Raw genomic sequence first — 12,878 nt, forward strand, 5'->3', positions numbered from 1 at the left:
ACTTTCATAGATGATTGCACAAGGTATTGCTACATTTATCTTTTAAGAAGTAAAGATGAAGCAAAAGAAGCGTTCAAAAACTATAAGAACGAAGTTGAGAATCAACTTGGTTGTAAAATCAAATCGATTCGAAGCGATAGAAGAGGCGAATATGTAGCCCCGTTTGAGGAATTATGCAACGCAAGTGGTATAATCCATCAAACGACTGCACCATATTCACCACAATCTAATGGTGTTGCAGAACGCAAAAATCGAACTCTAAAAGAGATGATGAATGCACTGCTTCTAACATCAGGATTACCACATAACATGTGGGAGGAAGTTGTTTTGACAGCCAACTATATCTTGAATAAGATCCCTCTCAAAGGAAAAGATGTTACTCCTTATGAGTTGTGGAAGGGAAGGAAACCATCCTACAAATACCTCAAAGTGTGGGGGTGTTTGGCAAAGGTGATGGTTCCTCCGCCCAAAGAGGTTACAATCGGACCTAAGACGGTTGATTGCATCTTCATTGGATATGCACTTAATAGTAGTGCATATCGATTTGTTGTTCACAAGTCCGAAATATCGACTATAACAGTAGGGACAACAATTGAGTCAAGGAATGCCGTATTTCTCGAAAATACATTTCCTTGCAAAGACAAAGAAAATGTCGTAACCAATTCTGAGACAAGAATTGAAGAAGAAGCCACTAGTTCTAAACCAGTGGAAGAAGAAGCCACTAGTTCTAAATCAGCGGATGCGAAACCTGAATCGCGCAAGCGTGTGATGTGAATCAAATTTACATTGTTATTCCCATAACTTTACATGATTTATATAGTTTGATGCTTGCAAAAGTGTGGTTTATGGTGTAGGAAGAGGAGTAAATGGTGAAACAAAGAAGGAAGCTCGGAGGGTGAAAAGCTGTGCAGAAAGCTCTCAAAAGTGGCCACCCGGCCAGGTGAATTTCATGCCCAATAATGTACCCGGCCGGGTGATTTCTGGAAGGCAGCGAGAGGACAGAAAGCTCTCAAAATTGGCCACCCGGCCGGGTTAATTTAATGCCCAAAAATACACCCGGCCGGGCAGTTGATTTGAACTGCAAATAGACAGTTTCATGTGGCAGTTTCTTTTCCCAAGGAGAGAGAGACACGGTTTGGCAGAAAAAGTGGGAATTGAATGGATAAAAGAAAGTGGCAGGAGGAGATTGAAAAAGGGGGGGGTGGATGTGACGTTTTTTGGCAGAGGAAAAAAGAGAGAAAAGGGAGAAAGAGAGGAGGAAGAAGTTCCGGCCAACATTCCGACTATCCGTCTCCAAATCCCGATTCCACTCAACGAGAGCTTGAATCCTACGGTTTTTATTGCATATTTCACAATGTTTTTAGGCTAAGCTCTCTATGTTGCTCCAAGTTGTAATCTAGGATTTGTAAAGATGTTCTTACACCATTGAAATCATATGTTTGTGTCCAACAATGTGCTCAATATTTATTCACTATGTTTTTGGCTAATAACGTTGTGATGTTAATTCCTTTGCTATTGTCTCTTTAACATAGTTTAGGAGTGTTTGATTGTTGGATTGCTATTGAATTAGAATTGTTCAGAGGATAATTTAATGGTGGATTAGGTAAGTTCGCATAGTAGATGATCTTTAATTCCCGCGCTTCTGCAGGAATTTAATATCTTCGAAAATTAATTCATGCAACAAGTGTTCAGCTGACTGTGAATTATACGTCGCAAACATGTTCAGTGCACGCGATTAGGTTGATTAATTAATCCCAAATATGTGCTTTTAATATAGGTGTAGAGCAATACAAGCCTAGTAAGCAACTTGGAGTGACATAATTCCCCATTCAAAAAGTCCGTCTTTCGTTAACTTGTAGCTTTAGATCATCTTTAATTTGTAGAAATCAAAACCTTCAAATCAAGATCATTTTTAGTATGCTTTTCCTTTGTTTTGGAGTTAAATAGCCTACGCCTCCCTGTGGTTCGACACTCGAAGTACTACAATCGACTCTGTACTCTTGCAGATTCGTTGTAATATTAGAGTCAATTTATTAAACTTGGGTGAACTTTACCATTAATATTTGAACTCAAAAATTACACATCAGCGTGCAAGGCCCGATCCAAAAGATACAGTACTAAGACGTGGTAATAGAGTCAAAACACCAAAAACTTTCGGTCCTGACTACATTGCTTTCATGTTGGATGAAGAACCAACATCGATAAAAGTAGCCTTTGCTGGCCCAGATGGGCTGCATTGGAGAGAAGCTGTTCAAAGCGAAATTGATTCAATTTTGCTAAACCACACATGGGTGTTGGTTGATTTGCCCGAAGGTGCTAAACCTTTAGGATGCAAATGGGTCCTTAAAAGAAAGTTTAAGGCCGATGGAACAGTTGATAAGTATAAAGCCCGATTAGTAGTAAAGGGTTTTAAACAAAAGGAAGGACATGACTTCTTCGATACATATTCACCTGTAACAAGGATTACATCTATCCGAGTGCTTCTCGCTATTGCTGCATTGCACAATCTTGAGATTCATCAAATGGATGTAAAGACCGCGTTTCTAAATGGTGAATTAGAAGATGAAATATATATGGAGCAACCCGAAGGGTTTGTAGTACCTGGACAAGAGAAAAATGTATGCAAGCTCGTAAAGTCTCTATATGGATTGAAACAAGCGCCATTGCAGTGGCACTTGAAGTTTGATAATGTGATGTTATCAAATGGGTTTAAAATCAACGAGTGTGACAAATGTGTCTACATCAAGAGCACTAATAACGACCATGTTATAGTGTGTCTATACGTTGATGATATGTTAATCTTAGGTAGTAACACTCAAGTAATTAACGATACAAAGACCATGTTAAAGAGAAACTTTGACATGAAGACATGAGTCTAGCTGATATAATTCTTGGAATGAAGATTCTAAGAACGTCTGATGGAATCATCTTAACACAATCACATTATGTTGAGAAGATATTGAACAAATTCAAGGCCTATGATGGCGCGCCGGTTAAGACTCCAATTGAACTCGACGTTCACTTGAGCAAGAACAAAGGCGAGCCCGTTGCACAAGAAGAGTATGCACGGGTCATCGGGTGCATTATGTACTTGACTAATTGCACTCGACCTGACATTGCTTGTGCCGTGAACAAGTTGAGTCGTTACACGAGCAATCCAAGCAAAGAGCATTGGAGAGCTCTTGTGAGGGTTTTGAGATATTTAAAACACACTCAAAATCTTGGGATACACTTCTCGAGATACCCCCCGGTACTTGAAGGGTACTGTGATGCCAATTGGATATCCGATAATAGAGACTCACTTTCAACAAGTGGATACGTCTTTACTATTGGGGGTGGAGCTGTATCGTGGAAATCCACAAAACAGACATGTATAGCCCGATCAAAAATGGAATCGGAGTTCATTGCCTTAGATAAGGCGGGTGAGGAAGCCGAGTGGCTTAAGAACTTCCTTGAAGATATTCCATGTTGGTCTAAGCCAGTGCCACCAGTGCTGATCCACTGCGATAGCCAAGCGGCTATTGGAAGGGCAAACAATGGTTTCTATAACGGTAAGTTTCGACATCTACGTCGACGACATAACACCGTGAGACATTTGATCACAACAAGGGTGATTACAATTGACTATGTGAAGTCAATAGATAATCTAGCGGATCCGCTAACCAAAGGGTTAAACCGTGATCAAATGAATAAGTTGCTAGAGGGAATGGGTTTGAAATCCACAAACTAAAGAATTATCATAGTGGTAACCCAACCATGATGACTGGAGATCCCAAGAACTTGGTTCAAAGGGACAACTAAGCTATGAGAGTTCATGAGAAACACTCAACTATATCTATTCCCTAGAGAGCAATAGAGTGTTGGAGAACTTGCCTAGTGGTAAAGGCTAAGTCTATGACTTTTAATGGTTCTTAAGGATCCCAAAGAGATGAAGTTCTCAAAGAGACCAAGTATGGCAAGGTACTTGACTAAGAATCACCTATGTAAGTGCGAAGTGTGGTCGCTTCATAAAACACACTTATGAATCCAAAGTGGTGTCCAAGACCGCAATGGACACAAAACGTAAGAACGGATGAGGTTGAGGTGTTTAAACGTTAACACCATTGTCTCGGTGCACGCTGTGGGGGATTAGTTCAAAGCATCGCGCTACTAAGCCGCTTGTGTATCCGATGGTGTCGACTATGGAGGGTTCAAAGCCAACAACTACCTATCCTTATGCTTATATACCTCTCGAGGGTTGAGCTTGTGTCTGCATGCATATGCATTCGGCTATTTCCACTCATGTGGGGGATTGTAAAAATCATGGATTAAATATGCCCGGTCAATGGATTTTGACCAAATAATAAATGTGATGAGACATTTAATTTTGTGAAATTAAATGACATAGCGTCGATCTACATTTTACGTAGATAAATGTAGTATATTCACTTTCTCAAATCCGATTTTCGGTGAGTGAGAAATAGTGGATTAAAGTTGAGCATAATTAGCTTTTAATTAAAGCTTGGAGTTGGAGCTTAGGGAATAATTAACTAGTGTTAATTATCCCATATTGGAGGATTAACACATCTTTTAATGTGTTTAAATTAAGTGACTTTATGTTACTTAATAATTATAGTGGACCAAGATGGGTGAAAGAGCCCACACGGGCGCACACGCGCGCGCCGCCGCCGCCGCCCGCCTGCCCGAGCCCGAGCCCGTGCCCGTGGTCGCGGGCCCCGGTCCCGGTCCCGATCTCGATCTCGATCTCGATCTTGATCTTGGACTTGGACTTGGACTTGGATCTTGGCAATTGGTCTTTGGGTGGTCTTTGGGCTTGGTGCTTGGGCTTGTCCCTAGCCCCAACTTAATCTTTTTATACCACCGCAGAGTCAGCAATCCAAGTGGCTTGACACGTCGTCAAGCGTGGCATGTCAGAGCTGCCACGTGAGAAAAGCACACGCTCCGCACGCGAAAGGCACACTCCTGCCACACGCTCGTAACCGTCGGGCGGTTACGAATCTGCCATGATGAGCCTTCATGGTTGTTGACCCACAGCAGTGGACTGAGCCTATAAATAGGCTAGCCACTCCATGCATTTGCACTATAACATTCACAAGCATCTGCATCATAAGCTCTCTCCCTCTCTGCATTGTCTTTCTGTCGAAGCTCTGCCCTCTCCTCCATCCAGTTCGCCGGAGCTCTGCTGATTGCGGTGCTGCATCAAAAGAGACGTAGCCGTTTTACCTTTGGGGACGACACGCCAAACCGAGAGCACTACCGGGGCGTATCTCGTCTTGCGGGAAGAGGCCTCCTCGACTCGGCTAATTCACGGTTTAGTTGTTTCGTTTTTCCGTTGTAATTTTAAGTTCAGTTTCTCCTTTTGTATTCTTTCTTTTGGGTTGTATTACGCCCGGTTGTATCTCTTGTAATCCACAGAACCAACAATGTAAAAAGAAGTTTCTATTATATTAATAAATATAATATTTTCTATCTTTACTTAACATAGAAAACAATATCTCTTAAAATCACCTATTATTAATAAAGTATGTCATTTATTATGAAATAACAAAGTATGTCATTTATTATGAAACGGACGAGGTATATATTTCTGAATTCTGATGAGCTAGGCCGATGGTAATTATATATAACATTTCTAAAACAGGAAGAGCGACACCCAAAATTCTCCTTTTCAACCTCCAAGAGGAATGCTGGGTTGGTTTAATCCAATTAAAAAAAACTAAAATTAATCTATTAGTTCATCATCGATATTGTGATGATAAGGTGGGGCATTTGGGTTACAAAGCAAAGTGCACACACTTTCATGCCCCATAATTACAAATCATTAACTATTTGCCATGCATGTCCCCATCTCTATCTTTATACGCATCATCACTACTAGTCTATTGCTCCTTCCTTCCCCGATTAATTGTCACTCTTTTCCATTTCGGTCTGTCCTTCAATAATTGTCACACTTCATTTTTACTATAAATGGTAAGTATGTTTCACATTTCATTAACTCACTTCACTCACATTTTATTATAAAATCAATATAAAAAACTAGGTCTCAAGCTCCACTAACTTTTTCAACAAACTTTTCTTTACATTTTTTAAAACTCATGCCCGGTAAAAGAGTGACAATTAATCCGAGACGGAGTGCGTAAACCAATATTTTTTGTATCTTTTAATCTTACCACATCATTTAGTTAAATAAAAATCATTTTATTCCTAATACAATGGAGATCATTCCGCGAAAAAAAATTAGTTAGATTATACCAAATAACTAGATCCACTCACTAATATCTCGTGGATAATTTATATGCATGAATCATTATTGTAATGTAAAATGTACTCCCGTATACTAGTAGAAGATAGAAGCATGAAATGAAACATTAAACTGGGCCATATTGGGCTCAATTTATTTGATAAATTACCTTTTGGCTGTGGGCCTGCTCAATTATATAACCCAGCAATATTCCCAAAACTAAACATCTTGGGCCTGTTCCTATTATGTGTTTTGGTATAATCTAGAGGCCACAATACGAAAAAAAAAGTATAGAATTACAAATTTATAATGATAATAAACATTGATGTATTTTTAAAACGACTGTAGAGAATTGTGTTGTCGAGTTTTGTTGGGTATTTAATCTTTATTGTGTGATTGTTAAATTACAAGACTTATCAAATAAATGCCCATTAATTCTAAATTATCATCAATAAACAGTACGGAAAGACTGAAATGACTATAGTCCTAGAGGCTAGAGTTGCATATATTAAATGTTTTTGAATCTCGACCAGACATTGAATCGGTCATTTGGCTGAATTAATTGAATCAATATGTTTTTACTTTTGATAGTGAATTTTTAACATTTTGCTATAATTTACTTATGACAAAATTTTTATATTTTTAGGAAAAGTAATTCGATTACTCCCTATTCTTTATAAAATAATGAACCGTGCATGTAGACTGTAGTCAATATTTGAATACTCTTTATTATGTCAGTGAAAAAGTTTAAACAATAAATATACTTTTCTACTTTCACAAGTATTAGTCGTTTTCGCTGGTCAAATTAAGACAGATGATCAGATTGGAGTCAAACTAATCGTGTAATTGTTTATGTATAATTGCCTTTACATTATCAAACGTGTCTGTAATTTCTTACTTAATTACCTAACTACTTATTGATACGTATGGACTTAGCTTGGTCCAAGTATTGGTTGATTTAATTTTAGTTGGATATTAGTGTACATTCATTTATATCTACTGTATTTCTTTTAGTACTCATATGTATGTGTACTTCTCTATCTTCACTTTTTTGAATTATATCTATCACGAATCATATTTGGAATAAAATCATCTTCAAATTTAGTGTTCTATTTAGCTTCCACTATAGAATGTTGTCAAACTTTCAATTTAGTCTTATCATTATTGCAAATTTTATACATTATTATTTCGTCATTAATAAGGGATAAAAAAGTAATACTACAATATTTCTTTATATCACGGTAGAATAAACTTAAATACATAGGGAGTATTCTGTCTTTTGTACTGATATTGTTCATTCAAACACAAAAAATAGATGTGGGATTGATTGCCCCACAATGAATTAGTCAAAAACAAATCCATACATATATTATTGAGGTGTATTTAATTCAATCTTAACTTCCTCTCATGAGTGAAACAATGTCATGGTCCTTCCATCTCAATAAATATGAAAAATAATTTTCTACCACAAAATTTTATATAGTATTATTTTATGCGTTAATAAAGAGATAGTAAAAAAAAGAGAAGAAAAAATAGAAATGATATTGTTTCTATTTTATGGAAAGAGAGTGTACATTCACTGTTACACAACAACCTCACAAAGCAATTGGAAAACAAAAATTGTAAAATTAAAAACATAATAAAAAAATTCGCTATTACACAACAAACTCATTAAGCAATTAGAAAACAAAAATTGGAAAATTAAAAACGTAGTAGTAATAAAAATTCTCTTCTTGGCCTTATTCTTAAAGGGGGCCCATAATCCTTTAAATAAGAAAATTAACCCCACAACTTAGAGAATTTAATCAAGGACCTCTAAGAAACTTGGACCAATAAACATACTTGGCGTGCATATATATTTTCTAATTGTTATTTGAATTATTAATTCATGAAATATTCTACTCTGTTGATTGCCTCTAATTTCCTGCATAATTATACCCCATTGGCCATTCTCATTATGTAATGCCTCGTTAATTGCAAGGAAAATGAAAACGTACCTACACAACATAGTTTACTTGATAACACTTGATTTGTTCTTTTAATTAATAGGTTGGGTCGAGTCATTACAATTAAATAGGAGTACTAATGAAGAATCATTATTTACTTGAAAAAATGGAAAAAATACGACGACAAATTTGGATACGATGTTCGCTTCCATTTAATTGGTGTTGAACAACCGCACTCAACTCATTTGAAATCAATGTTTTCTTGTAACAAATTATATAAAAATTAAAATTTGACACAATAACCTAAATTATTATACACATTTTTGTGCTATTTGTTGTGGTTGGTTTGAACGAACTATTCTGATCATAAGAATTGATAGGCGTTTCATATTATTTTCAACTTTTTTTATCTTTTGATTTTGACGATTTAAAATATGTACAACTCTTGTCACTAAAAAATGTGAATTGTTTTTAATTTCAAAATTTATATTCAAGTGTTATATCTGACGTGTGTTTTGTTCGCCGTTGTCAGACTATTTATACACTCCATCCGTTACATTACAAGTGACACATATTTTTTTGCATATATTTGCAAAAATTATAATAAATAGTTATGGTGGAGAGAATGTAAAGTTAAGTAAAAAGAGAATAATATAGGTTAGATACTCATTATATTATTCTCTTTCTTACTCTATTTCTCTTAACTTTAACTATTTATTAGTATGATTTTCTCAAAACATGTATAAAAAATAAGCGTGTCACTTGTAATGAGACAAATGGCATTACAAAGGGAATAGTGCAATCTACACATATAATCTTCAAATAAAAATACTTTATATCCTAAAATGGTATATTAAATTAGAAACTATACTCCCCCGTCCCAAAAAAAAGGCGTTTGGGACATCAGAGAATGGTAATTAAAATAATTTGTTAGTGACCAATATTATTATTAGTGTTTAATGATGGAACTTGAATGTATGAATTGTAAATAAATTGATTTATATAAATAATAAGTTTGGGAGAAAATTTCATATAAATAGAAATTAGATGGGATGGAAAAAAATGGAAAATGTGACAAATGGATTGTTAAAAAGTACTTAAAACGATACTAGGAGTAGTTGTTGGTTGTAGAAATGATCAAAGGAAGGATATTAAAATACAGAATTACCATGCCAAAATTGCTCCACGATAATAAACTATATCAACTAGGGGAAGAAAACGAAGAAAGCCTGTGTTGAATAAAGTGATGTCAATTTCCATAAAATGGTGTGAAAACACGAAATTAGAATACCATAAACCATCGATGCTTAAAACTTTTAATTGTACTATATTAATAAATGATAAAATAATCAACTGCCCGAAAAATATCTGACTGCTGCCCGTCCTCCCCGTGCCAGTCTTTCCGACACGGTCAGCATTTGTGGGTCTGTTTCTAGTCTTCCTTCCCGGGCAGCTCCATTTACAAATAAATATGTGAGACACGCTTTAATTTTTTCTCTTCAGCCCACCACCACAAACTTCCCCGGTGGTGCAGGAGCTGCGCCACCGCCTGTTACATATCTATCTTGCCGGTGAGAGAGAAGGAGAGAAATGGGCCAGGGCATGAGCTGCAGTAGCAGTGAGGAGCAAGGGCTGTTCAGTGCAGTGCAGTTGGGGGATTTGGAAATGTTTGAAGCCATTTTGAAAAGGGATTCATCTCTCATTCATCACTCCACTGTTTATGATCGTAACTCTCCTCTGCATATCGCTGCCGCTAATGGCCAGATCGAGGTCCGAATCTTCAATATATATGTCTTACTTTATTTTCTTTTGCTGAATTTCAGTTTTTCCCCCCTTTTTTTGTTTCTTGTTTTGTAAATTTGGGATTCTTGTTTTGTGGGATTCAGATTCTTTCATTGATTCTCGACCGATCCGTGAAACCGGATGTGTTAAATCGGCACAAACAGGTCTGCTTCTTCACCTCCCTTCTCTCTGATTCTATCTCAGTTCATATTGATGAAAAATGTTTGATCTTGATTGTTGAATTGTTTGATTGATTGCTCAATGATGTGTGTATAGACTCCACTGATGCTGGCTGCAATGCATGGCAAGATCTCCTGTGTGGAGAAGCTAATCGAGGCTGGTGCCAATGTATGAACTTCTAAATCTCTCACTCCTTATTCGATCGATCAAAATCGGCATCTCTGCTCACAGCTAATCTTGATTTCCATATTGTTAGATTTTGATGTTTGATACTCTTAATGGAAGAACCTGCTTGCACTATTCGGCCTACTACGGCCGTTCTGATTGCCTCGAGGCCATTCTATCCGCTGCTCGAGCCTCCCACGTCTCAGCTTCGTGGTAGGTTCTTGTTCAAGAGTCACCTTCTGTGAGTAGGAAAATTGAATCTTGAATGATCTGTGAACGAATTTGTAGGGGATACTCTCGTTTCGTGAACATTAGGGATAGCAAAGGGGCAACACCGTTGCACTTGGCAGCGCGTCAAAGACGCCCTCAATGTGTTCATATCTTGTTGGATAATGGAGCCCTTGTCTGTGCTTCGACTGGTGGATATAGGTAATGTTTTCATAGGCAAATTTGTTTGTGTGATTGTTCCGTGCTTGATGGTTTGTACTCTGCAGCTTTCCTGGTAGTACTCCCCTTCATTTGGCTGCAAGAGGTGGTTCTCTTGATTGCATCAGAGAATTGCTGGCCTGGGGCGCTGATCGACTGCAGAGAGATGCCTCAGGGTATGTGATCTCGCGCTTCACTTAAATATGCTGAATGGATTTGCTATTTCATGATTAGTTTTGCTATTATTCATGAGTTTATTTTCTTTCCATTCATGTCATCTTGCTATGTATAGTTAGTTTAGTTGTTTCGACAAAAAAAGGATTAGGCTAATGGTGTTAAATAGGAGAGAGTCTATGAAGAGCTAATTTCCATCTCTATCTTCGCTCATTCCTTGCTAAAGTGGGATGTTTTGTGGATTCAGGAGAATACCATATGTGGTGGCTTCAAGGTATCGCCATGGAGCATGTGCGGCTCTTCTGAACCCTTCTTCTGCAGAGCCTCTTGTTTGGCCGTCACCTCTAAAATTCATCAGTGAACTCAATCAGGAGGCGAAAGCTCTATTAGAGCAAGCCTTGATGGAGGCCAACAGAGAAAGAGAAAATATCATCTTGAAGGGAACAGTGTACTCTCACCCGTCTCCATCAGCATCCGACTCTGGAATTGATGATGATATATCTGAGGTAATCTATCTATCTACTTTTTTCCCCGAAAATGACTATATAGTCAGGAATACAATTCAATTGGAATATGAATCTTGACTAAGTAAATATGTAGGCAAGCGAAACAGATCTTTGCTGCATATGCTTCGATCAAGTTTGCACAATCGAGGTTCAAGGATGTGGACACCGAATGTGTGCACGATGCACGCTCGCCTTGTGTTGCCACAATAAGCCCAAACCAACAACCTCTTGCCCTACTGTGCCTGTTTGCCCCTTCTGCAGGAGCGACATTGTCAAGCTCGTCGTGGCTAAGCTCAGAGACGAGAATGACATTGAGCGTGACATCAATGCCTCAAAGCCGCGTAAGTCTTGGAGGTCACGAAATTTGAGCGAGGGAAGCAGCAGCTTCAAGAGCTTATCTGCAGTGGGCTCGTTTGGCAAGATGAGCCGCGGGTCTGGCAGGATTGCAGCTGAGGACGAGCTTCTTGATAAGCCGTTGAACCTTGAAACGTAGATAATGCCAGGGCTCAAGAACTGCTATAAGGGCAGGTATACATAAGTCTCTCTGTGCATCTACTTTAGAAATTTCAAGAAAAATAAGCAAATGCATGTTTTTGAGTTTGGGGTTTATTGGGTTTTACTTCCAAATTCAGTTTTAGGAAGGTATTCTTTGAAAATCTTGATGATATAATATATTCAAGAAATGTCATTCATTTTGCTGCTGCTTCCCTTTGTAAAATTCCTTATTATATATACTACTACTAGAATTTAAGAATTTGTATACAAAATGATGTAATCAGATGCTGTACATTTGAATGAAAAAATTGAAATTGAATTTGGGGGTAATAATTAATGTCCCATCTTTGGTAAATTATGTGTACTTGCACCACTGTGTAATATTCTGATCATACTTATTTTGATAGATGAGACAGATAGATAATGTTATTTATCATGGGACCCAACTAAAATATGATCTGTCCTAACTGCTGATGCTTCTGCCATTTATTTATTATATTTAATTTGGTCTATTATTTATTTTTGGTAGTGAATTATTTGTTGGAGACAGCGTCGTGGTGCATGGCATGGCATGGCATGCGATTGTTTAGATCTTTCTGTAATTGTGATATAATACGTGTAACTAGTTAGGTGTCTATTAATATACTAATTAATTTTAATTTTACTATGCCATAAGTTGGAGCTACGCCGTGCATTAAATTTTGATTGGACACAAACAAAACGTCACCTATAATCGTACCAATAAGTTTAATGAGATTCAACAATTTGTTATTTTGTCCGATCTAATAATAAATAAAAGGAATTGCAGTATAAAAATGATATAGTGGGTTGGAACAATAAAATATGAATAAAACTGGATGGGTTACACCATAGTAATATAACATCACTATTGCTTTGGAGTGTGGAGAAAGTGATGTATCGTGAACACACCACACCTTAAATAGGTAATAAATAAGTTTCGCC

At 37.2% G+C, this 12,878-nt stretch overlaps 1 protein-coding gene across 2 annotated transcripts; it reads left to right on the plus strand.

The window, feature by feature from the left end:
• Positions 1-9,674: 9,674 nt before the first annotated feature.
• Positions 9,675-12,587, plus strand: LOC121760849 (putative E3 ubiquitin-protein ligase XBAT31). 2 transcript variants are annotated; one of them, XM_042156457.1, is made up of 9 exons: positions 9,675-9,957; positions 10,074-10,133; positions 10,246-10,317; positions 10,406-10,527; positions 10,603-10,743; positions 10,809-10,916; positions 11,162-11,420; positions 11,515-11,948; positions 12,445-12,587. In XM_042156457.1, the coding sequence occupies exons 1-8, from the start codon at positions 9,778-9,780 to the stop codon at positions 11,911-11,913; spliced, it is 1,341 nt and encodes a 446-aa protein (XP_042012391.1). In that variant the 5' UTR covers positions 9,675-9,777; the 3' UTR covers positions 11,914-11,948; positions 12,445-12,587. The 2 variants fall into 2 exon arrangements, with proteins under 2 accessions (XP_042012391.1, XP_042012386.1); XM_042156452.1 differs by lacking the exon at positions 12,445-12,587 and having other exon boundaries at positions 11,515-12,270.
• The last annotated feature ends 291 nt before the right edge of the window (positions 12,588-12,878 follow it).

The sequence above is a fragment of the Salvia splendens genome, chromosome 2 (assembly GCF_004379255.2).
Source record: "Salvia splendens isolate huo1 chromosome 2, SspV2, whole genome shotgun sequence".
Classification (NCBI taxonomy): Eukaryota; Viridiplantae; Streptophyta; class Magnoliopsida; order Lamiales; family Lamiaceae; genus Salvia; species Salvia splendens.